This window comes from Rhinatrema bivittatum, chromosome 1, assembly GCF_901001135.1.
Source record: "Rhinatrema bivittatum chromosome 1, aRhiBiv1.1, whole genome shotgun sequence".
Lineage (NCBI taxonomy): Eukaryota > Metazoa > Chordata > Amphibia > Gymnophiona > Rhinatrematidae > Rhinatrema > Rhinatrema bivittatum.
Window position 1 is genome coordinate 616,122,246 of NC_042615.1, and position 27,247 is coordinate 616,149,492.

Genomic DNA, 27,247 nt, shown 5'->3' on the forward strand with positions numbered 1-27,247 from the left:
TAAGCCCAAGTTTGATGTGCAAAGATGGGAGAAATATCTTACTTGGATCCACCAATGGGTCGTGCACAACATTCTTCTGCCCTGGAACTAACTTCTTGCGGAGAGGCCATACTTTTCTGATGTAATGTGAATCTCTTGCTCAACTGTCCCACTCACAAAGGAAGCAACAAAACTTGGTGTAAGCAAGCTGTAGACCCGGTAGAATTGCAACTACCTTGAGATCACCACACAAATTCCAGTTGTACCTCGAGAACTCAATGTGGTTCAGGAGTAGCTGGATGTTCTCATACATTTCTTTCATATGAACGGCATGTATTGATGGGTAGATATTGCCGTTGTGCAGCAAAACAGCCTTCAAACTTGAGATTAATGAATCAATAAACAGTCGCCATTCTGTTGGGTTGTGGTCACATCCAAGAGCACAAAACAATCCATTGATGTCACAGCAAAAAGTCAGACTGTCTACTTGGTTGAAATATTTTGTCAAATCTTCATGACAGCTGCAAAATACTGAAACTTTCGTATCAGATGACAAAAGATTCCATCCTTGCAGCCTTGACCCAAGCAGCTCCACCTGACTCTTCGATAAAGCCAAATCTCTGACCAGATCATTCAGCTCTGACTGAGATATTAAATGAGGATTGCTGGATGTTGATGGCACAAAGTCAGGATCAGCCACAGCTTCCATTTGCAACGGTTCGCCATCATCGCCTACCTCCTCATCCTCATCATCAAGTGTCCACACCTCTGGCGGTTTTGGAACAGGAAGACTGTCATCATGCAGCACTGGTTTCATTGCCAATGCAAGGTTAGGGTACTCAATAAACTTCCTGTTCTTTGATGAGTATCCTGACCCATTCGTCTGTTCCCTCCATATCATTGGGATGGCAAACAGCATGGATGGTTGCACACCTTTCAGCCAAGCTCACAGACTACTAGCGCAAGATGCGCAACATATATGAGGAGCCCATGCTCTATCCTGGTCACCAATTTTGCACACAAAGTATGACTCGTATGCCTTCTTAATGAGTGCAGTCATACTCCTTTTCTATACTTTTAGAGTAAACTCACCACAGATGTAACAAAACGTGTCACGGCTATTACGATATTGGCGCGACATTTCATAAAGTATATGAAATTAAATCCACAAGCTTTAAACTCAACAGGTTTAGCGATACAATTCACTCATTCACACAGATATTGCATAGGAGACTACTCATTGCTGCTGCTTATATAAGGCTGCATCGTCATGGAAACAAGTTGGAATCTTGCAGCCGAGCTGGGGCTTGCCCAAGCAAGTTCTGGCATGATCAGGCAGAGTTTCTTGTTACATGTTACATTGCTTATGGCCATCAAAAATACGACATGAATTTTAAAAATCATAAAAACTACTGTCCAGCAAGAAAATATATGTATGCGACATTATGTTTTAAAATTTCACAATTATTGTAACACAAAATTGGCCGTTTCTCAAAAACCTTATGTGATGCACAAATTTCGAAGTAATATCTGTGATCAGCATCAAAAAATCTATTTGGAACACCAAACAGCCTGAAGGAAACAAAAACTTTGTTTACCAGTGGCACTAATCAACTTGGTTTAGCCAGGGAACCCAGCCGCAGTATATCTAGTCAGTCTAATTTTGATTGATTATAATTAGGATCCATCAAATAAAAATCTAGCCTGTTATGTACAGGCGAATAGTCATGTAAAGACAATGAGCTACAGTTAGCAAGCTTTTTTGCCCACTCAGTCGGTATTTGAATATTGGTCTCAAAGTTCAAGTTGAATTTTCATCAAGATCAAATATCTTTTTTCAATACTGACATATGGAGACAAGGTGCTCAAGATTCTTATGGTCAATGAAAATGGTAAATCTATGTTGCACCCTTTCCAACCAGGGGCACCACTCTTGGAGCACCAGCTTGACAGCTAGAAGTTCTCGGTCACCAACGGTGTAGTGCTGCTCTGTAGGAGAGAACTTGTGTGAATAGAATGAACAAGGTATCAATTTACCCTTTGGAGAAAACTGACTTAAGATGGCCCCCGCTCCTATTGCATAGGCGTCGACTTCTACGATGAATGGGCAGCTTGGGTCTGGGTGCTGAAGACAGGGACCAGAACAGAATGCCTCTTTTAGCATCTGAATGGCGGCTTGTGCTTTGAGAATCCACACACGAGTGTTAGCTCCTTTCTTGGTCATGACGTCAGTGGAGCACAGGTACATAAGCCCAGGCTCCGCTCCCTAGCTTTGCCTTTGCAACAGGTCTCCTTGCTGGTCGAGTACTCATTGCCTCCTGAGAGATTCGTCTTGTTCCTGTGTTCCTGTTCCTCGCTGATCCTGGTTCCTGATTGCTTGCTCCTACGTTCCTGCTCTTCACCCTTCCTCGGATTGCCTACACAGACTTTGACTCTACTTTGCCTGACCACGTCATTGCCTCTCTCCAGACCCGGACCTTTGCATTTCCTGACTACTCCATTGCCTCTCTCCAGACCCAGACCTCTGCATCGCCTGACTACTCCATTGCCTATCTCCAGACCCAGACCTCTGCATTGCCTGACTACTCCGTTGCCCATCTCCAGACCCAGACCTCCGTTGCCTCTCTCCAGACCCAGACCTCTGCATTGCCTGACTACTCCATTGCCTCTCTCCAGACCCGGACCTCTGCATCGCCTCACTACTCCGTTGCCTTTCTCCAGACCCAGACCTCTGCATTGCCCGACTACTTTGACTATTTCCATGATCAGACTTCAGCCTTGCTTGCCACTACTTCCATATTGCCACCATCCCTGACTCAAGCTTGCTCTACGACACCTCTTCGGCCTATGTCCTGGACTTGGCCTATTCAGGCTTTGGCTTGCTCTTGCTCTGGCGCCCCCTGTCTGACTTTGTTCCTTTGGCGCCCGGGTCTCCGGGACACTACCTTGTTCAGCACTAGACTGTATCATCTCCCTACTGCTTTCTCTGGGCTGACCTCGATCACTCCATCAATGACAACATAGAGAGGCCCACCTAAGTCCAGCCGGCCCCGGTACCGAAAGGCTCAACACACGGGGAACGAGGCTTACTATTGGTGAAGTGCCAGCTGGCCTCCATCCATCAGCCCATTTTGCCTGCCGATGGTGGGGACCCGTAGGTCCCTACCTACGGTTTCCATCAACCCCACCTTGGCCCAAGGGTCCACCTCCGGCGCAACAGCTATGGCAGGATGGATTCTGCTACAGCCCCACAACTTTTGACTGTGGCTCTGCTGAGCTTTTCTTCAGGCCAGGAAGCTGGGAAAAAAAAAACCCTACGTGATCGGAGCAATCGGTCCACCGGGGGATGCCCGATCCCCCAATAGACCAATCCACCCCTGGTCCGAACTGACATTTGCTCTCCTAACGCCTTTCACTTCTGTCAGCACTGTGTTTCTCCTGCCCCTGCCCTCACACCTAATAAAGGCTGCCAAACCTTTAGCACTGTATGAGGGCTGGTCCTTCACCTTTTTCTCCCTCTTCATATAGGCTGTTGTGTTTTGTGCTGGATTACCCTTTAATGCATTCTGCTCACTAGATGAGGTGCTACCTTAACATCCTGTTCACGGTGTTTTTGATACCTCCAGTGCCTAGGCTTCTACTAACCAATCCAGCCTCATCTGACATACCCTGAAGAATCCTACTATGTGGGAATAACTCTCCCAGCAATCTCTGCTTTTTTTCTTACAGTCATGTGGTTCTCAAAGCTCATGTACTACATGGATTAATCTTATGATGGTCTAATTAATGGCATCACAAAGAATCCAATTTTCCCTAGGACCAATATGACTACTAGAGCTCTTCATAAAAGAATAGGTAGAAGGAGAACATGAAATCCAAGTAAAGAAAAACCTGAGCAGTCTCCAAGAAAAAAAAAATGAAGATGGAAGTCCTTGGGGGTCAAAGGCGAATGAAAGGTTCCAGATGATGAGAAGAAAATGCAAAATGTTCAGCCACCGTGAAGTCTACTAGAAACGCAAAAAAATATCAGCGCCAATGAAGAGAACAAGATGAAATCCAGAACAAAAGGATTTACTACAAAGGGACAGAACAGAAAGGAAGAAACCTGAGCATGTGACACATTCCAGAACAGTGTTTCCTGGCCCATTCCTGGAGGCAAACCTAACTAGTCCAGTTATCTGGAAAGCCACAAGCAATGTGTCGGAGAGAGATAGCATTCACTGGGTTTCCAATGCATGCAAGCTTCTCACAGGCATACTCATTACAGACATCTCTAAAATCAAACTGGTTAGGCGTGATTCCAGGACCGAGCTGGGAAATACTACTCCAGAACATTAAGGATGAGATAAACAAACAAAAAAAAAAAAAGACAGGATGCAATAAGTTCTACCAAAGACTCATAACTTCTAATAAGATGGAATCTGGACTCTACAGCACAGCCCTCATGCCCCATTTCCTTACACGAGTAAGAATTAAAAGCCAATAAGCAAAAAATAAATAATAAGATGATACCTTTTATTGGATTAAATACATCTCTTGCTAGTTTTCAGAAGCTACATTCCTTTTATCAGCTCCAAGTAAAATGAGCAAATAAAGGCAGGGGATGAATTACTGAATATACATACATATAAACAAGTGAAGCACAGATTACATTACATTGGGAGGTGGGAGATGGATGAAGGGGAAGGAGTGTGAGGTTTTAGCAGAATGATAAGAAGATGACAGAGAAGCAGCTTAATGATGTCTGGTAGTGAGGATGAAATCCCTTGTCTCAGTTTGAAATGTTTTTTATTTGAGGTTCACACTTAATTTCCCCAATTAATTTGAAACCAAAATGGAATGCAGTTCAAGTCACCTGCAGGAAAGTAAAATGAATACAATACTGTAGTTCAATCTATATTCTACAAAATTTTGATCCATGCAAATAGACTGACAGCTCTCAGTTTAATTAGTCACATATTTATATTATAGAAAGGGAGATACTACACAAAAAGTGCACAAGACATTAACTTCTGCTAACAGGCTTATCCTAAAAATAGACTAATTTTAGCTGTGGAAACTGGAAGGCTTCCTGTTGTTAGCTTTTACCTGCAGAGTTTGCGCAAATGATCAAAAGAAAACTATGTGTGCAGTTTTGCTTTGATTATAGTCTAGGGAAAATGTGCCTGCAGGGATTTCTGTCTTTTTCTGTGGATATTTTTTCCAGTCAAAACAATGATGTAGTTTAGAAAATCCAGAGCCAATCATGTTGTTGTCTCCTCCGACTTAACCCTGCCCATGGGAACATCTCCAACCCACGGGGATAATTTTCAAAAGGATTTACTTGCGTAAAACTGGGTTTTACGCATGTAAATGCACTTTACCCATGTAAGTGGGCTTTTGAAAATTGAACTATCAATAGGATATTTGTTACGCCCATTGGTCGCAGATGGCTGTGACTGCTGTTGCTCACCTCTTACCTCACTGCACTGACTCCATTAGGAAGACTAGTGGCCTCCTCCAGCTATCGCTGGCCTGCTCACCCCTGTTCCCGGGCCTCCCTGGACGGCGTGGACGCTGCTGACTGCCATCTTACCCTCAGAGTTCCTTAGGCGCACGCATGCGCTTCCAGGCCAGTCTTATGTACGTCATGGCGGGAACCTCGGGGGCGTCCCTCCTGGATGACGTCATTCCCCATGGACTCTTAAGCTGGCTGGCCCTGTCTGCCTACGACTTGCCAACAAGTTCCCTCATTGCTGAATCCGCTTCGCTCATGGATCCTTCTTTCCAGCTCCTACTTCCTCAGCGTGAGACGTCTCGGGTACCCGCTCCTCGGGGGCCCTTTTCTCGTCTCTGGCTATCCACTCCTCAGAGGGCCTTGCACCTAGGACCGCTGCCTGTCCCGTTCCCCGGGGCTTCCTCTGGAACATTCTCTACTTCCACCGTGAGTACTTCGCTTGCGGACCACTACCGTATTCTCTCTACTGAGGAACCCTCATCAGTGTTCCCCGCTCTGCGGACCACTACCATATCATCCCTACTGAGGAACCCTCATTGGTGCACCCCGCCTCTGTGGACCACTACCATCTCATCTCTACTGAGGACCCTCACTGGCGTACTCCGCTCTGCGGACCATTGCCGTATCATCTCTACAGAGGAATCCTCTATCTTGGGTATTTCCCACTCCACAGACCCTGTGGCACCTCTGTGTCTGTGTGACTTTCTTTCTACACTCCCCGCTCCGCAGGCAGTGTCTCTCTCTTAGAGATGTGAATCGTGTCCTCGATCGTCTTAACGATCGATTTCGGCTGGGAGGGGGAGGGAATCGTATCGTCGCAGTTTGGGTGTTTAGAGTATCGTTAAAATCGTGAACCGGCATACTAAAACCCCCTAAAACCCACCCCCGACCCTTTAAATTAAATCCCCCACCCTCCCCAAATGCCTTAAATTACCTGGGGGTCCAGCGGCACACTAAAACCCCCTAAAACCCACCCCCAGCACACTAAAACCCACCCCGACCCTTTACATTAAATCCCCCACCCCAAATGCCTTAAATTACCTGGGGGTCCGTAGCGGCGGGCCGTAGCTTAAATTACCCCCGGGTCCGTAGCTAAATCGGGGGAAGGGGGAGAGCAGGAAATCCGGCACACTAAATCGTGGTGTCTTCAGCCGGCGCCATTTTGCAAAATGGCCGCCGCAAAATGGCGGCGGCCATAGACCAATACGATTCGACGCAGGAGGTCGTTCAGGACCCCCGCTGGACTTTTGGCAAGTCTTGTGGGGGTCAGGAGGCCCCCCCAAGCTGGCCAAAAGTTCCTGGGGGTCCAGCGGGGGCCCTGGAGCGATCTCCTGCCGCGAATCGTTTCCGTTCGGAAAATGGCGCCGGCAGGAGATCGACTGCAGGAGGTCGTTCAGCGAAATGGCGAGGGTTCGCTGAACGACCTCCTGCAGTCGATCTCCTGCCGGCGCCATTTTCCGTACGGATCTCCTGCCGGCGCCATTTTCCGTACGGAAAATGGCGCCGGCAGGAGATCAACTGCAGGAGGTCGTTCAGCGAACCCTCGCCATTTCGCTGAACGACCTCCTGCAGTCGATCTCCTGCCGGCGCCATTTTCCGTACGGAAACGATTCGCGGCAGGAGATCGCTCCAGGGCCCCCGCTGGACCCCCAGGAACTTTTGGCCAGCTTAGGGGGGCCTCCTGACCCCCACAAGACTTGCCAAAAGTCCAGCAGGGGTCCGGAACGACCTCCTGCGTCGAATCGTATTGGTCTATGGCCGCCGCCATTTTGCGGCGGCCATTTTGCAAAATGGCGCCGGCTGAAGACACCACGATTTAGTGTGCTGGATTTCCTGCTCTCCCCCTTCCCCCGATTTAGCTACAGACCCGAGGGTAATTTAAGCTACGGACCGCCGCTACGGACCCCCAGGTAATTTAAGGCATTTGGGGCGGGGGATTTAATTTAAAGGGTCGGGGTGGGTTTTAGGGGGTTTTAGTGTGCCGGGGGTGGGTTTTAGGGTGTTTTAGTGTGCCGCTGGACCCCCAGGTAATTTAAGGCATTTGGGGGGGGGGTTCGGGAGGATGGGGGATTTAATTTAAAGGGTCGGGGGTGGGTTTTAGGGGGTTTTAGTGTGCCGGTTTTCCTGCCCTCCCCCTTCCCCCGATTTACGATTTTTTGACGATAAATCGGGGGAATTGGTATTGTATCGTGGCCCTAATGATTTTTGACGATTTAAAATATATCGGACGATATTTTAAATCATCAAAAAACGATTCACATCCCTACTCTCTCTCTCTCTGCTCTCTCTCTCTCCAGTACCTGCTGTCCTGCACACCCAGCAGCTGAGAACTCACCTCCCGAAGTGAACAACAGCAGTGTTTGTGGAAGCCTGCAACAGCAACATGGCCTTTTCTTCTTCCTGCCTTGTGGCGTAGAAAAAGAAGTGATGTTTACCAGGGCCATGCATGCATGCTGCTGCTGCTGCTGAAATCATGTCTCAAAGCTCCCCCCCCCCCCTGGCCCCACAGCAGTAAGAAGGCAGCACTCAGCTGTTTGCCTGTGCTGCAATCGATGGATTTCCCAAACAGCAGTGCAGCAGGAAATCCTGGTGGCCACATTCTCAGCTGACCACTCTGCACCACAATGATCACAGTACAGGCAAACAGCTGAGTGCTGCCTCCTTACTGCTGGGGGGCTGGGGGGAGTTACTCTTGTTGCAGTTCTCAGTCTGTCACAATTCTGCTTTAATATCAGCATACCGGCAACCTTGTGCTGTAGCTGCCATGTATGCTGGGGGTGGTGGTTAGTGAATGAGACCGAGAGAGTGAGTCAGCATGTGTGTAAGTATGTGAGAAAATGTGTTTGATTGAGACTGTGCATGTAAGTAAGAGAGAGAAAACATGTGTGAGAGCAAGAGACTGGTCAGGGAGGTAACTGGGATGTGTATGAGAGAGAGAGATATTGGTCAGGGAGGTATCTGGTGTGTGTGTGTGTGTGTGTGTGAGAGACAGAGAGAGAGAGAAATTGGTCAGGGAGGTGACTGGTGTGTATGTGAGAGACAGATTGGTCAGGGAAGTGACTGGTGTGTGTGTGAGAGAAAGAGAGATTGGTCAGGGACTGGTGTGTGTGTGTGAGAAAGAGAAATGAATCAGGGAGGTGCCTGGTGGGTGGGTGTATGTGTGTGTGAGAGATAAAGAGAGATTGGTTAAGGAGGTGACCGGTGTGTGTGTGAGAGAGAGTGAGAGACGTTTGTCAGGGAGGTGACTAGTATGTGACAGAGAGAGAGAAAGATGACATGTGTGTGAGAGACAGAAAGTGTATGTGAGACAGACTAGTCATGGGCCCTAAGGAAGAGGAGCATGAGGACAGAGCTTTAGCAACTATTGCTGCTTCTGATGTGTGCTATTGGCATACAAGGGAAAGGAGTAGGAGAGTTGCTGGAGAGGGTAAGTAAAGGTAGCTTATTAAGTTATCTTTCTTGATTGACTGCCATTTTAATTATTGGGTATTATGTGCTGTGTCTGCTGTTTGAAATATTTTATTGGTGTTTAGAAAATTTTTAATAATTTTATAAGTTTTTAATGATTGGATGCTATTCTGTTTATCAGTTGTTTTGAAACATTATATTTTTTATTCTAGTTTTAGAATTATTATTTTATATTACTTGAGATGTATAAATAGAAATGTGGAGACAAAAACTGAACTGGAAACAGCAAGAAGCCAGACTGAGTGTATACAGTGCAACAATGGAAAAACAAAAACATTAACTTGATGGTCACTTTATTTTGTATTTGATGAGTGTCTGTCTGTGTTCTGCATGTGTGACCCATCTAAGGGTATTCTGCAAGCTGTTAATAGGAGATATATTGGTGTTTAGGGCCTGGTTAAATATTTGAAGTGTTATCTTTTCATAGGTAGGGTTGTTACTGTTTGAATGAGTTCCATAATGCCGGTTTAACTTTTTGCGCTTTACTTTGTGTACATTATTGCAGATCCTGGAAGGTGTTATATTTCTGTTTCCATTTATTCAGTTTTGCACTGAATGCAGAGTGACTTTTTTGGGTTTTCATTCGATTACACACATAGAATCGACTTGGAGAAGGTCGATTCTATGTGTGTAATTGAGGTGAGGCATTTTACTAGCATGTAGGCATTTATATCAATATTATTTGTTGTGTTTTCTCAATAGGACATGTATTTGTGGTAAATTACTGTTTTTTCTTAAGGAGGGCTATTGTGCCTGGTAGGAGAGAGTGTTTATGTTGCTGTTACTGAGATGACACCAGAAATATCTTTTTTGTATGGTAAATTGAACAGGGAATGTCGTAGTTCTGTTCTGTACCCATTATTGGGGGGTCAGGGCAGTTCCTATAGATACAGAGTATATGATTACATTTAGCCCTGAGACGATCATATGTTCAGAATGTCACGCATGTGAGAACCATATGTCAGGTGTGTCCCGACAGAAAAAAGGTTGAGAACCACTGGCCTAGAGGATGTGTGGAAGGCTATGGTTCTTCTGGAAAAGACTAGATAATCTTGATTCTTCCATAGATACTGTAAAGGGACAAGTTTATACTTCTCATGAGACTCTTGGTGATCATGAAAAGAGATTATTGAGTCTTGAACCTCAAAATTTACTATCTCAGGAGTTTAAAATAGTTTCCTCTAAAGATAGTGCTATGATTCATAGACTTCATGAATTGTCTGAAAATAAATGAAGATCTCTCCGTCTCCATCTATTAAATTTTCGTTATACTTCCTTGATTAGTACACATGAATTTATCACTAAATACTTTCAAGATGTTTTAGGTATATCTGAGGATCATTAGCCCTCCTTAACTACAACATATTATATTATTTCTAAAAAAAAAAACCTCTTGGAGGTAAAAACAACATAGAGGCTTCTAAAGTTCCTTCTGGTTCTTTTAACCTGACTAATTTTGTTGAGCAATCAGATGACAAAATTGACTGAGGATCGGGCAACTCTTTTGATCATTTGCTCTACCGAGAGTGAAAAGAATTTGATCAAGAAGCTTTTCTTTGCAAACAGAGAAACTATCTTTAGGGGGTATAAAATCTGGATTTTTTTTCTGATGTCTCCCATCAGACTCAGATTAGGAGAAAGGCTTTTCTCCAGTTTAGAGCTACTGTTCTTAATTTGGGTGGAAAGGGGTTGGGTTTTTTTTGTATTTTCCTGCTTGATGTTCAATTAAATTGGATGGAAACAGGTTTATTTTTTATGAGCCTAACTAATTAAAGGTGTTACTGAACAGCAGAATAGCTACAGCCCCAGCCTCTACGCCAGTGCCAGATCATTAATTAGGTGGTATTGAGGTATAACTATGTTAATGTTGCAGACAGTGTTTTCTTTTTTAATTTTTCTTTAATGAGATGTTGTTCCAAGGTTCTGCACCCCTTCATGATTTATTAACAGATGGATGTGGTTTAATTTTTCTCTTGTATTTTTTTTTCTTACTGAAATGTAATATACACATACATTCTGTATTTCTGTTCAGCTTTATTGCTTGAAGTATATACTGTAAAATTATAAAGCGTTAAAAAAACGTCTGCATGTAAGTTCCACGTCTATCCAACTCTGTCCCCTGGAACACCTCTCTCCAGTTTACATAAAATTACACACAAAACCGAATTATGTGGGTACTTTTATGCACACTGAGCCCAGGTGAATTTTAGAACAGCCATTTATGCCTACAAAAATGTGTTTTACAGACGTAAGTGGCTTTGAAAATCAGGTGCTATATGAACAGTCTGCCCCCTAAAGCACAATAGTAGGATAAAAAGAAGAGTGAAAAACATCATTTATTGTAACCAAGTGTGAATGGATGTAAGTAGATTGCTTTCTGCAGCTACAACTTCTGCATTAAATAAAGTCCTGGGAAATACATTTTGTGATATTGCAAGAGGAAAGATGAAAGGCTTCCTCCCTACAAAAAGAGCCCTTATGTACCCCAGCTATGGTACAGCATGCCAAGGCTACACAAGGGTGAAAAGAGATGGGGGAATGGAGGAAGAGACTGGAGAGAAAGAAAAACATAAAGTGTGGAGAAATTGCTTCACAATCATGAATGGAGCTGTGCGACTGCAGCTCCAAAGCAGCCATGTAACATAGAAACATAGAAATGACGGCAAAAAAAGACCAAACGGTCCATCCAGTCTGCCCAGCAAGCTCCCACACTTATTTTCCCATACTTAGCTGTTTCACCGACCACCAAGTTCAGGGCCCTTGTTGGTAACTATTTGATTCGAATTTCCAGCCATCCCCTGCCGATGATGCAAAGAGTAATGTTGGAGTTGCATCAAAGGCGAATCAAAAGGCTTAATGGTTAAGGGTAACAGCCGCTGCATCAAGCAAGTTACCCCGATGCCTGTTTACCCAGACTGAACAGATCAATGCCTTGTTGGATGTTGTCTGATGTTGTAGTGTAGTATAATTTAATTTAGTTTTGATATACTGCACTTCCTCATAAATCAAAGTACTGTACAAATCCTTACCGGCAGTTTGGTAGAAATAACAGATAAATGTCTAATCTGTGCAAGAGTTATCTGCAAATATGTTGATCTATGGAAACTGCAGATTACTCCTGCTAATATTTTGTTCTCTGCAAGGGCCACATTGAAAAATTAAAGGCAATTTTGTTTTTGTAAGCTTGAGAAATATATTGACATACTTTTGCTTGCGCCTGATGCGCCAGCAAAAGTACGCCAAATCGCGCGGTTTGAAAATCTACCCCATAGTGTTTAACCATTTATTTAGCTATGAGTTTTCAGGCCATATCAATTAGTTTCAATGTAACTAAATGAACTGTAGACAGATATCAAACTATAGAATATTAAAAGCCATCAAATTATATTTTTATGTGAGGAAATAGCTCTCCATCATATATGTAGGGTTTCTGAAAAGTAGGTCCCTGAGTTAAACAGTAAATTGAGCTGCACCACAATTTACTGCTTTATTTCTTCTTAACGCTGGAGACAAACAGATAACGATGGCAAGTGAAAGCTGAATATATTGCCTGGAATCCACGGCTCAAGCAAATGCCTGTCCTGCCAACGGGCACAAATCATTGCAAGCCCTGACTGTTATCAAAACCCAGCCAGCTCTCTAAGCAGAAACGGCTTCGGCGTCAGCTTCCCCTTCGCATAGGCACCGTGAGCTGATAAAAGGTCCCAATCTCAGCAGAAGTGTCTGACACCGAAGCAGCTTTGCTTCTCGAAAGATGATTATTCTGTCCTCCTGCAACAAACACAAACCCTCCTTTCCCCAGCTTGGGATGTGGGATTTGTGTGTGTGTGTGTGTGTGTGTGAGAGAGTGTGTGAGTGGGTATGTGTGTGTGGTTCAGCCTCTTCACTGTCTCACTTAAGCCCGAAGTGTTTTCCAAGAATACCCCGGCCCGCAAGGTATGGACCTGACATTAACGCTGACAAGTACTGAGGAAGGTCAACGAAGAGCAACAGCAGGAACTATTGGAACAGGATGAGGAGCCCAAGAAGACTTCGAACTCCAGTCCCTCAGGCCACCTCAGGCGAGAGCGAAGGGGGAGACATCCCCCCTCCTTCCCTCCCTCCGACCCCTCCCCCTCCCCCCCCCCCCCCCGTCGCGCACACCCTCGCACCTGCAGTCGCCCGCGCACTTACCTGTTCACTCCGAAGTCCTCGTACCGGGAGGCAAAGAGTCCCATCAGGTCCTCCCTCAGGAAGCCGGCGAAGTCCAGCTGCAGCTCGTACAGGCGGCCGGCTTGCAGGGGCTCCTTTAACTCCAGCACCAGGTACTGATGCGCTTCCGCCTGCCAGAGCTCTCGGAGGGCTGGGCTGCCGCCGCTGCTGTTGCCCGCGCCCAGGGGCCCCCGCAGGGCGGCGCGCGAGCACTCCAGCTTGTGGCCGTGCAGCAGCACCGTGTCCGTCTCCCGGGCGCAGCGCACGCTGATGTTGACCTGCCCGGACAGGCGGTGCCGGCCCTGCTCATCGGGCTCCAGCCGCGGCCACAGCTCCAGTTGGTAGTTGAGCGGGAAGAGGGTGTGCGGCAGACGGGGGTTGTCCCAGACCCCCGGGCGCCCGCTGGGGCTGGGGCTGGGAGTGGAGGCGGCTGGTCGTGCCTGGCCGGGCTGGGGCCCTGGGGGCTTCCCGGCTGCAGGGGTGGTGGTGGCAGCAGCAGCAGCATGTGCCGGGTTCGCCTGGAGCCGTGCGCGGGCGTAGAGCGCAGCCAGCACGGCTAGGGCCAGCAGCAGCACCGCCAGCAGGAGCGCAAGCAGGGCGGCGGCAGCCCGACTCAGGTAGAAACCGGCCGGCGAGGGCGTGGGTCCCATGACGCGCGGGCAGCTGCAGGAGTGGGTTCACACCTTTCCGGGCTTGGAGGTGGAGTTTTCCCTTGAGGTTGTCTGACGGTGGGAGGGGGGAGGGATGGAAAGAGGATGTCCGACAGGGACAGACCTGCCCTGCCCTCGTGGTGAGAAAGCTACCGCTGTGAGCCCCACGCGCTTTCTTCGTTCCCGGGCTCCAGCTGGGTGCCTTCCCGGGGCGGTTTGATGAATGGAGGGTGCGGAGTTCCTACTCTGCAAACCCGACTTCGGCTGCTCACCCGCCCTGTGCTGCCGCGGCCACCAACTCCCTGCCTGCACTTTGGTTTCTCCTCCTCAGTGCTGCGATGGTTGTTAAAGAATATCCTCTGAAGGCAGGAGAGAAATCCCCTCTCAGGCATCCCTTTGTATGTTTTTTTTTTATTGTAGGGGAAGCAGCAATGACGTGGAAACCTAAAGCGTTCCAGATGTGGTTTGTTTGGCTAATCTCTATCTTTTTCCACAAACACACTTCCACAGTGACTGCGGATGACCAATGTCTCTGTACCAATAAATGAACTATACTAGGGGTTGCCAAATGTGCACTAATCATTTCATCTCCACAAGAAACATCACTGAGCACAATATTGAGCAGAGGATGATTTGTGCTCTATAATGCCCTCCTTACACAGGCAGAAAGATTGACTTCCGAATTGTTCCATTCTTCCTCTTACTCCCTTTTTACTATCCAGATGACAGCAAATTGGCTGGAGGGACTTAATTTCTAAAACAGGCTGAGTCTTTTCAAAAGATACAGTGCTTATTATGGAAAATAATCCCCAACTGCCCCGGCTGGAATCCACTGGTGAAAACGTTGGAGACCTTTTCCATTCAGTTTGTTACGGCAACTCCCCTGAATATAAATATGCAGGCATCCTGATGATGAAAGGGCACTGTACCTTCCTGCCTCAAACTTTGACCTCATTCATTCTTAAGAACTGGAAGAGAAATATTAGAAAATGCCAGATTGTAGAATGCAGGCTTACATATTTTACCTTTCTTTTTTCTTTTGGTTCATTCCCAATTCAAATTCTCTAGCTTTCTGAGGCTTTATGAAGATGTATTCAATTAATTTGAATCCAGGACTGTTTTCTCTGAGCATTAATGTTTTATTAGATTGTCATCAAGCATATTGAACTAGGTTTGCTTTTGTCACTCTTCTGTCATCGGCCTACAGCACAGATACTGTTCGATGTTAATTCACATTGCATTGAAACTATTCTTGTGTTTGCTTTTTTTTTTTTTCTTGGGGAGAGGGGGAGCCAGAAAACGTATATTAGTCTGATTAGATCTTTCCATAGGTTTATCTGAGAAAGCTTCGAGGAATGGGAGACTGAAGAAGTATAGCAGAAAGCTGAGTGATAGTAAGGGTCCATTCCCCTAAACAGGGCATCAGAGTTTGAGAATTAATAAAAGTGAATCCATTAGTCACTAGGATGAGATGAGGTCCAAGGCTGTGACTTTCAGAGGCTCCAGGAGGAGAGAGGGTGGTTTTCCTCTTTTTTTTTTTTCCATCTGAAGTTAGGAGTGATTCCCTAATGGAGCCAGCTACATCCAGATTCCAGTCTAAGGGTTAGAAGAGTTTACGCAAGAGACTGGGTTGCCAACCACGAAGTGTACTACTTCTCTGAATGGAAGAAGAAGAATTTCTTGGCATCAGGGGTTCCAAGGGAGCAAGCTCCTGTTGAAAAACTAGGAGAGATCCCAAGAGTCTGACTTAGGGGGTTATTTTCCAAGCTGCATTATGGCATTGTCGCACGCGTTAAAGATGAGATTTGTACAATGTTCTCTCAACCTAGCTTGATGGACTCTCTATCTGGGTAACATGAAGCTAGGTTAAGAGAACATTGTACAAATTTCATCTTTGTGTGAGTTTCCTCACTCCTAGCACTGTTCTGTTCGTACGTCTCACTCTGCATGTCAAAGTGGCCCCTAACCCCTACACTACTACCTAAACCTCACCTCGAGTAACTAGGTGGGCCTCCCATAGAGATCTAAATACCTATCTAGTGTGAGTGCATTATGGCTATTTATTATTATTATTTTTTTTTTTTTTTTATATACCGATCTTCTTCCATGGGATACAAATCAAACCGGTTTACAGTGAAACAATAACCTCACATGAAAGCGTTACATAGAACATGAAACATTGAATAAACTTTGAATAAAACATTAGGAATATAGAACATTAGGTAACGTTACAATAAATTAAATTATATTAAATATAATATAGTATTAGACAATGGATAGCATTGAGCAGTTGGGTCTAGATCGGGCCAAATATAAGCAGATGCAGAAAGAACGAAATACATGGTACTTGCTAAGTGAGGTGCAGTAACATAGAGATATGTGAACTTGATCAAGAAAAGGTTGATGAGAGCCTTGCTTAAAAACAAAGAACTGAATATACTGCTTGCTGAATGCAATAAGAGCTGTACTTGCTGGATGACATAAAAAGTTATGGTGATTTAGTTTGGTTTGGCTTATCCGGCGGTTCTGGATAAGCCAATCTAAATAACCATGTTTTGAGGGTTTTTTTTGAAGGAGGTTGGGCAAGTGTCTTGTCGTAGGTCTGGTGGGAGAGAGTTCCATTGCGTCGGACCTGCTGTAGATAGGGCTCTATTCCTTAGGGACGTTTTGGCTTGGGGGGTGTATAGCGTGCCTTAATAGGCTCTTCTAATCGGTCTGGCTGAGGTGTGAGGGCGTAGCTGGATTCTCTCTCTCTCTCTCTGTTGACTGGTCTTTTGGAGAAACTGAGTGTAATCCCTTTGTGGCTGGATCTGGCCCTCAGAGCCCAGTTTTGTAGCCTGCCATTCTTTTTCATTCAGTGGACAAATCTGGTCTGCAGAAATTTTTTCTTTTATCCCTCTCTTCCAGCCTAGCAGCAGAGGCAACGGTAACAACAGCAGAAAGGTTGGCAGGGTTTCTCTGGCCCTGTCAGCAGAAACCCTGCCAACTGTTGGACCATGAATTTGGAAAGTGCCACTGATGAGGATACTAGGTCTCAACAGAAAAAGATCAAGAAAAGGCAAGGTACTGAGGGAGAGGAAAGGGGGGAGAGTGAATGCAAAGGAAAATAGAGCGTGAATGGGACAGAGGGAACAGATGAGGGTGAAAGGAGAGGGTGAATGTAAGAGCAAAGGGAGGGGGAGGGATGTGCAAGGAAAGAGGATGTGAGAGGGAGGGGAGGGATGAAAATAAGAGTGACAGTTGGGAAGGTAAAGAAAGAGAAGGAAGGGGAAGAGAAAGGGAGGGAAGAAATGGAGTAATGAGGGGTGGGAACGGAGTGAGTTATACATACATACATAAGCAGACATACATGTATCATAGAAACATAGAAACGACGGCAGAAGAAACCAAATGGCCCATCCAGTCTGCCCAGCAAGCTTTCACACTTATTTTTTTTTCTCATACTTATCTGTTACTCTTGGCCCTTATTAGTAACTTTTTGGTTTTAGTTACCTTCCACTCCCGCCATTGATGCAGAGAGCAGTGCTGGAGCTGCATCTAAGTGAAGTATCTAGCTTAATTGGTTAGGGGTAGTAACTGCCGCAATAAGCAAGCTACTCCCATGCTTATTTGTTTACCCAGCCTGTGCGATTCAGTCCTTGTTGGTTGTGCAATTCAGCCCTTGTTGGTTGTTGTCTGAATATAAATCCTCTACTCCCTACATCTCAGAGGACAGATGCAAAGGGCAACACATTTACTAATGTCCTTAAAGTTCAAAGCAACCATCTTTAATTGTATACGGGCAAGTCAGCATCACAAAAAATATATATATATATAACAATGGCTTCACGGTCCCCCAATACGGGCTGTGTTTCAAAAGAACTGCCTTGGAAGGGAACCTGAAACAGAGTGATAAATGTCAAAAAATATTTAAAAGAAAGGATAGAACAGCTGAGACCACACGAGTTAATGTACAAACAGGACATCAGCTTATTTATTTATTTATTTATTTATTTTAAGTTTTTCTATACCGGCATTCGCGATAAATATCGCATCATGTTGGTTTACAATTAACAAGTGGATAGGTAACAAAAAAGGTAAAAATAACATTTATCTTATTAATAATAATAATAATAATAATAATAATAATAGTAGTAGTAATAAAACATTAAACAAGAGAAGGCTAAGGTATGCAGTTACAATAAAACAAGGGAGTAAACATATAATAAAACTAGTACAAACAATCAAGTATCAAAGCAGAATGTTGGACAAAATGAAAAAAAAAACATTTGAAAAAACATTTGGAAATTTTTTTTGAAAAAAACTTTTAAAAAAGGGGGATGGTATCTTTTCATAGGGAATATCATATATAATAAATACCTAAAGGGCTTACCCACAAACAGTTGAACAAAGTATTTGGAATTAAGGGGGTCAGGGTGTGTCAAAGATGAGATCTAAAACATCATAAAAAGATAAAGAAAACAGCATGAGATAAAATGAATAGAAAGGAACATCTAGAATAATATAGAGCAAATTGCAGCTTACCCTCAACAAGCAAGTCCAGGGGAGACATCCGCGAATATCTTCTCAAAGTCTAAAATGATGTAAGAATTAAATGGGCTGAAGCAGTGTAAGTGGAAAAAACATGTTAAAGCCGTGAAATGTTATCAAAGATAAAAATGGCATTGGCCACCCATGATGTGAAGAAATGCCATACCTGTAAACAATCTCATGCTGCATAAAGCAATGAATGAACTTTTTGGATAACAAAGAAATCTTAGTGCAGCCTATCCTGCTCGACAGGGGGCAGATTTTAAAAGCCCTATGCGCGCCGAGCCTATTTTGCATAGGCCCGGTGACTCACGCAAGCCCCGGAATGCACGTATGTCCCGGGACTTGAAAAAAGGGGTGGGGCGGGGGCGTGGCCAGAGGACTCCGTAGGGCCTCTAGGCCGGGGGATTGCGTGCCGGCAACCTACGCCTGCCTAAAGGCAGGCGCAACTTGCAAAACAAAGATTACGGGGGGGGGGGGTTTAGGTAGGGCTGGGGGGGGGGGGGTTAGGTAGGGGAAGGGAGGGGAAGGTGGGGGGGGGGGGGAGCAGAAAGAAAGTTCCCTCCGAGGCTGTGTGCCGACCCCAGATTTTATAACATGCGCACATGTTATAAAATCGGGTGTAGATTTGTGAGCGCCGGGTTGCGTGCACAAATCTACGCCCGCGCGTCGGTATTAAAATCTGCCCCAGGTGAATAGTGACAAGTGTCAAATAACAATACAAATTAAAATTAGAATTAAGAAATATGAATAATTACTTAATGTATGAAATGAGTTCCTTAGGGTCGACGATCCGTGTTTTCCGCTTACACTGCTTCAGCCCATTTAATTCTTACATCGTTTTAGACTTTCATGATTTGAAAAGATATATTCGCGGATGTCTCCCCTGGACTTGCTTGTTGAGGGTAAGCTGCAATTTGTTTTATATTATTCTAGATGTTCCTTTCTATTCACCTTATCTCATGCTGTTTCTTTATCTTTTTATGATGTTTTAGATCTCACCTTCGACACACCCTGACCCCTTAATTCCAAATACTTTGTTCAATTGTTTGTGGGTAAGCCCTTTAGGTATTTATTATACATGGTATTCTCTATGAAAAGATACCACCCCTTTTTTAAAAAATATTTTTCAAAAATGTTTTCAAATGTTTTTTCATTTTGTCCAACATTCCACCTTCATGCTTGACCGTTTGTACTAGTTTTATGTAGATGCTGCTTGTACATAAGCTGATGTCCTGTTTGTACATATACTCGTGTGATCTCAGTTACTTTGTCCTTTCTTTTAAATATTTTTTTTATGTTTGTCACTCTTTTTCAGGTTCCCTCCCGATGCAGTTCTTTTGAAACATGGCCCTTGTCAGGGGACCATGAAGCCATTATTATATATACTTTTTTGTGATGCTGACATACTTGCCCGAATACAATTAAATATGGTTTGCTTTGAACTTTAAAGGACATTAGTAAATTTGTTGCCCTTCCTCTTGGTATTATTTCATTGATTCTGCTACAGCAAACATGACAAGAGGTTATAGACTAATCCATTTAATGAGGCATGAGCTTTAGAGGACCACATTCATAGAAACATAGAAACATGATGAAAGATAAAGACCATATGGCCTTTCCAGTCTGCCCATTTATCCAAATAATTTAGCATTCTAATGCTCATCACTTCCTTAGAGATCCCCTGCATTTATCCCCTGCTTTCTTGAATTCAGATACTGTTTTTGTCTCCACCACGTTTACTGGCAGATTGATCCACACATCCACCACCCTCTTCATAGTCCAGTGTAATTAGTAGTCCAGCGTAATTATTACTGTGCATGTTAAAGACTTTTTTATACAGCGACAAGAAGGGGAACCGGCAACAAACAACCTTCACAATCACTCTTCCATCAAAACAAAGGTTATTTTAAATCAAACTATAATCAAAAGATGAATTTGAAAAATGCCGCATCAGCAAGCCTGACAACATGTTATAAAGTATGCACTAGAACCGTTCGGACTGATAATCATTTGCGGCTAGATGACAAAACTGCCCAGAAGAAAGATGTTGAAATACAGGCAGAAATTATTTCTATAAAGGAACAATTATCATCTACCATCAATTTAGATATTTATACTGAGCAATTGCACACACTTGATGAATCTATTGAGAAATTGAAATCTGATATTAAAAAACTAAAGTACGATAAATTTCAGAGGGACGAACGCGATTATACTCAGGGATATGTTTACCCTTGGATGAGCGATAAAGCTAAATTGAAGTCAAATAAAACAACATTTGATTCAGGAAGTGATGACTCTTCTGGAGAAGAGGTTCTAAGTAGAACCATTTCGAATCTCCCCGTGAAAGACACCGGATCTGATAATCATTTTTTAGGCCGAGGCCGAGCTAATCGATGACCACCTTGCTCCAGAGGGGTCCATTGGCAAGGCGAGTCACAGTACAACAGACAGACCCGATCACAGACACGTCACAATCCTTGATATTAAATGTATCCTCAGTTTCGCTCACCCCTGTTCAAATTAATATTCTAGAAAAGGGGCTTACATTTATCCCTTCTCCTAAAGCAGATTTATTCTCTTTAGAACTGGCACTTTACAAGTTTGTATGGAAATTATATATCAGACATTTTTTCATTACTCAACCAAGCAGTCCTGATTTATCAATATTAAAAAAACAAATCCACTTGGGTACCTCTGTGTCCAGTTGACGCTGTTATTTCTACTTTTCATCAAAATATTTTACAAGATTTACGTCTCTTTCTCTGACCGATGTTCCTTCTCCAATATGACACGTTCTGAGGTGAAAGCATTATAGACCCTTCGTCTAAATCAAGATTTGATAATAAAGCCTGCTGATAAAGGGGGTAAAATAGTATTAATGAATCGAAGCCAATACACAGCAGAAACACAACATCTTCTTCAAGACCGGAAGTTTTATCAGCCTCTCCAGTCTGATCCTACACCAACTATATTAAAAGAAATAGAGCTCATTGTACAAAAAGGTGTTGAATCTGGTTTTTTGACATCACAAGAAGCCTCTTTTCTAATGAAACCTTTTCCGATAGTTCCAGTATTTTATATTCTTCCAAAAATTCATAAGCATTTGGCACATCCACCTGATAGACCTATAGTGTCCAGCAGAGGGTCCTTGTTGGAACCATTGTCCAAATTCGTAGATTATTTTTTGGCTCCCTATGTACAGATTCAAGAATCATATATCAGAGACTCTCAAGCTATGATACATTTTTTTGAATCAATTACCGCCGACACTACTACACTAACCATGGTTACCCTTGACGTTGAAGCTTTATATACCAACATACCGCAAGACGAAGCCATGGATATTGCTTACAAATTCTTTGAATTATGTTTGCGCCCCCAGAGAATCCCTTCCTCTTTCTTACATTCTCTATTACAGTTAGCCTTGACAAAAAATTTCTTCGCTTTTGAAGGCTCTTATTACCAACAAATTTGTGGTACAGTGATGGCCCCCAATCTTGCAAATCTATATATGGCAAACTTTGAAGATCAATGGATATATACTAACAACCCTTTTTCTCAGCACATAGTAGCGTGGAAACACTACATAGATGACATTTTTCTTTTGTGGTCTGACTCACCAGACACATTGTCACATTTTTTAATTTAGTTAAATGGATGTAATGTTCATTTACATTTCACCACAGAGGTTCAACATGACAATATTCATTTTTTGGATATTAACATCACTAAGACTTCACACAGTTTTCATACCACCATATACAGGAAACCAGTTTCCAGTAATACTTTTCTCCATTTTACAAGTGCTCAGTCGCGGAGTTTAAAAGAAAATCTTCCAGTGAGCCAATTTTTCAAGATTCGACGTTTATGTACATCTTTAACAGATTATCATGCAAAAGCTCTATGTATGCGATTTCAAGCCCGGGGTTACCCATCACGTTGTATCAAACATGCTTATACCCAAGCCAAATTCTCTCATCGAGAATGGTTATTCCTCTCACGTCCTATTGATACTACTGATAAGTTGACTTGTGTATTACCATTTTCATCCATGAGTCAGAAAACCAGAAATATTATTTGCAATAATTGGCATATTCTACAACTATATCAGGAATTTCAGGATACTCCCAGATTTACATATACCCAAACTACCATCTTACAGGATCAGTTGGTTCACTCAGATTCATCACAGCAGAAAAGCATCACAACTGAAGCTATTGGTTCTTATCAAGCATGTGGATCGTGCTCAGTGTGTCATATAATGATTCACACATCTGCAATTTTTTTCACTAGACTTCATTTTACTTGGGTATTGAAACATCAGACTAACTGTTTAACTACTGCTATTATTTATTTAATCCAATGCCCCTGCAATCTTTGGTACATAGGTAAAACAACACACTCTTTTAAAATACATCTTGTGGAACATCGTTCCTGCTTAAATAAGAGCCATCTCTCTGCACCGTTGGTAGCACATTGCGTAGATAAAGCCCACTCTTTTGACTCTCTAAAAACATGTATTCTTGAGCAACTATTTCCTTCCTGGCGTGGTGGAGATTTTAATACTAAACTGTTGCAAGCAGAACAGCGGTGGATCCACAGATTGGACACGTTACATCCATCTGGACTTAATACATCTCTTGATTTACATGTTTTTCTTTAAGTACAATCATAATTTTTTCTACCTTCAGCATGGCATCCAATACGTTACGACGTCATCACGTCATCCAGACGTGGGCTATTTAATTTTGACATCTGGTTAAAAGCGGTCTCTGTCCCGGTTCCCGCGAATTTCTTTTGAGACTTGGCGTCCGTTTTATGAAGGTCCTGCTCTCCATCAACACAAAAGCTAAGTAATAAGTTTATTTGACAATTGTCCCACTACTGACATTTGGTTTCTATAATATTTACAGAGATTCGATTAATTTAATTCACCCTTGAAGAAGCTATGTGGTAATGTAGCGAAACACCGGCCGTTGTTGGGGGGTTTTAGACTCAACTATCTTTACGGGACACAGCTTACAAATATTTATACTACAAAATTTATCAAGCATGAAGCTGTTCAAGACCTGACATCTAGCCGCAAATGATTATCAGTCCGAACGGTTCTAGTGCATACTTTAGAACACATTGTCAGGCTTGCTGATGCGGCATTTTTCAAATTCATCTTTTGATTATAGTTTGATTTAAAATAACCTTTGTTTTGATGGAAGAGTGATTATGAAGATTGTTTGTTGCCGGTTCCCCTTCTTGTCACTATCTGATATATGGGACCGAGGTCTAGTGCTCTTTTTGTTGCATGTCAAAGACTTTTATACAACATTCAGGGTCTTGGAGATCAGCTTACCCTGATGAGGAATCCTGGAAACAGAGGACTTAAGAACAATATAGGAAGTGTGGATATATTAAGGCCTTGGAACTGAGGGTGGCCTGTGGATTCTTCTAATATAATCAACAAGATAAAGAATTACCTAAAAGTTTAGTTTAATCTTAGCCCATAAAAGAGTGACAAGCCATTTTATTTAGCCAGTGAAATAACGCTCATTTGCATGCTGTGGTCTTTCATCTCTCCCCCATCTCTTTGCTATTTGGAAATACACAGACAGAGCTTGTTCCTTTTGTTTTTTAGGTTTTTTTTCATATAACTGTAGCTTTGAATAGCAGAAAAAATAGTTTAATTAAATAAAGGATGGTTCATCCAATCTGCCCTGGTTCAATGCCATCATTAAACTTTTGGCTTTCCCTCTTCATTTCATCACAATTCGAGATCCTCTCTTCTTATCCCATGCGCTCTTGAATTCTGGTATTATGTCTGTTTCCATCACCTCTACTGGGAAGGCCAATCCATGCAGCCATCACCTTTCAGTAAAGAAATATTCCCTGATGTTCCTGAGTCTACCTCTTTGGAGCCTCAGAATGTGACCTCTTGTTCTAAGCAAATATGTTTTTCACAAATTTGTCATAAATTTGTAAGTAATATATTTTGTTGATAGATGCATGTCTTGGTGTCAGTTTCTTTACATCTAGTATATAGTAGCATGAGAAATCTAACAAAAATAGATTATTCTTTTATCCATTTTAAAAATGGTATGTACAGAAGAAAAAAAAAACTTTTACGTTTCAAAAGTGAAAATACTGGAACCCCACTATTAATCAATTAAAATTACTGTTCTAGCCAATGAATAAAAGTTTTTAACCATAAAATTAATCTTTATTTTGGGAAAATGTAATGTTTCAAATAAACGAGTAATAACCAGAAGTTCAAACCTCAACTAAAGGACTTATTTTTCCAGAACATAGCTTGCAAACCACATATAAGCATGGATAAAAAATAAATTGTTGGGCATCCTCATGTCTCCCTTGACATGTTCTGAGAATTTAGTGTGGCTAGGACACCAAGCAAAAAATGTTATTAGGGGATGGATACATACACACACACAGCAAACTCATAAGCCTTTTTCTTTAGAAAGTAGGCTATAAATTATAGTAGTCAATTCTAAATACAGAGAAACAAAGGTCAGTAAGCAAGTTTATTTATTTATTTAGCATTTTTATATACCGACTTTCCAATAACAGAGTTACTGATCAATTCGGTTTACATTCTCAACAGAAACAATGACAAGTTAATGTCTTACAATGAACAGGTAGATGTAACTTGGATACAGATATATGGGGTAAATAACATTATAAATAATAAGTAAATAACATTATAAATATTAAGTATAATAAATAATAATAATATTAAATAATAATATTAAATAATAATATTAAATAATAAGTATATAAATAATAAGTAAATAACATTATAAATAATAATAACATTATAAATAATAAGTTGCAGGCAATAGATTTTTAGTGGAAGAACTTAATATATTTGTGATTAGCTTTCAATAACTTTATAATCAAGAATCTAGAAGAATGGTAGAATCACCCAGGAACAGAAGATATTTGAAGTTAAAATATCCCAGTGTTTTCCAGATAATAAGAAGGGAAGCGATCAAGACACTGTGTTCCTCCCATATCTCTACAAATGATTTCCTAGTAACTGCAAAATCTGCTGTTTGTTCCCTTTCCTGACCTTTCTTGCTCTTTAGTCTCTTGTGAAGCAAATAAAAATCCTTAATAAAATGCAATAGCTGGAAGAGTACTATGCAGGAGTGAATGTAAGATCCTCCTTAAAATACTTGGTCCTCCTTAACACAGCCTCAAGAGAATCTTGGTTGCAGGGCATTTTTCCTGGGAAGAGGGATAAGATGCCAAAGCCCAGATGCTTTGAATAATCCCTTCAGCAGCCAAGATGAACTTCTTCATGATTTCTGGTTAATTGTGAAAAAATACATTTCATTAGTTTTGTCGTATAATTACTTGTGTAAACCTTAGTGTACCAAGAGTTTTATAGTAAGAAAATAAAGTTCACTTTTATTTAAAACTTTTATATTCCACAAAATCCACAAATGTTTACAATGTAGATTACAATAAAACACTCATAATATCAAACAAAAAATATAAACACATTCAATTACTTCTAAAATCTCTTTAAAACATTCAGCATATCCATATAAAAACACTTAAAAACCCTGTTTAAAAAACGTGTTTTATTTTCTTTTGGAATGATAAATAAGTTTTCTAATTGAAATCTATTCAATAATGCATTCTACAATGTAGAGCCAGCTTCAATGAATGCCCTTGAACGAGTCTCCTGTAGTCTTGACTGCTCAGATCATTGCAATCTTGTAGCAGTTTGTATCTGCTGACCCCAAGTATCTATGAGGTACATAACTCAAGTGTGATAAACAATAGCTGACTTCACATATATAAGCTTGAGAATCAAGATGTAAATCTTAAATAATATTTGTTGCAAAACTGGTAATCCGTGCATCTCCTTCAACTGTGGAGAAATTCTCTCCCTAATATTTATAGCTGTTATGATCCTTGCACTAGTATTTTGAATTAATTGTAAGACTACTTCTTGGGGGGCCCCAACATATAAAGAATTACAATAATCTAATGCAGATAAAACCAAAGCTTGCAGCAAAACAATTCTGAAATCTGTTCTTAAAATAAAATTCTTTAAAAATCGGAGCAACCATAACTTTTAAAAGGCAGACTTTGCCACTGCTTTTATATGTGGTTTTAGTTATTTTTATTACAAAAACTTTTTTCCCTGCCCATCTATAAATCTAGGCGGGTTACAATAAAAGCAGACGAAATCGTATAAAACAACACTTCATGAAACCGATCAAGCTGAAACATTTTGGGGCTAAACTATCAGAGTAAATAATAACCTGGTGCAGTGAAAATTAACCTTCTTTGAAAGCTTGTTCAAACAGAAAGCCTTTCAGCTTTTTGCTAAAGTACTTAATGCATACGTCAGCCCTCAAGTTATCAGGTAATGAATTCCAGAAGGTCAGACTGGCGAAAGCAAAAATGAGTTCTCTCGTTTTGCACAATCTTAAATGGTGAAAAGAAAGCACTTCTAAAAAATTACTCCCTTGAGAGCGGAGCTGGTAAGTGGGAACATATAATTTTCATGCTGAAGTAATACATGGTGGCATCTTCCCGTGCAAAGTCTTGAATATCATTATTACGCCAGATTATTGGAAGCCAGTGCTTAGACTGCAGCACGGGAGAGACTTAATGCAGTCACAGAAAGCCAAAATACATGGCATTACAGTAATACAGGCCACTAATCCCTGTTGGGAAGAGATTAAAAAAACATTCATTTATCTAAGTTAGCCAGATAAAGTTATCCGGCTAACTCAGATGAGATATTTAGCAGCATGGCTGTGCTGATGAATATCCTCAGATAAAACGTTTTGCCTAGCCGCACTCACCCTTGGCTCCTCACACAGCTGTCGCAGCCAAAACGCCATACTGCCTTTTCTCTGGGACCTCCTTAGATGCGTGTGTGTGCAGGACAGCACCT

General features: G+C 42.3%; 1 protein-coding gene across 1 annotated transcript in view; it reads right to left on the reverse strand.

Annotated features, from left to right (window-relative positions):
• LVRN (laeverin) overlaps positions 1 to 14,163 on the reverse strand; it is a 175,417-nt gene extending 161,254 nt beyond the window's left edge. The window contains exon 1 of the mRNA XM_029571204.1: positions 13,118 to 14,163. Within this exon, the coding sequence (XP_029427064.1) occupies positions 13,118 to 13,785 (668 nt within the window). The 5' untranslated portion in view covers positions 13,786 to 14,163. The remainder of the gene's footprint in view (positions 1 to 13,117) is intronic.
• Positions 14,164 to 27,247: the final 13,084 nt, after the last annotated feature.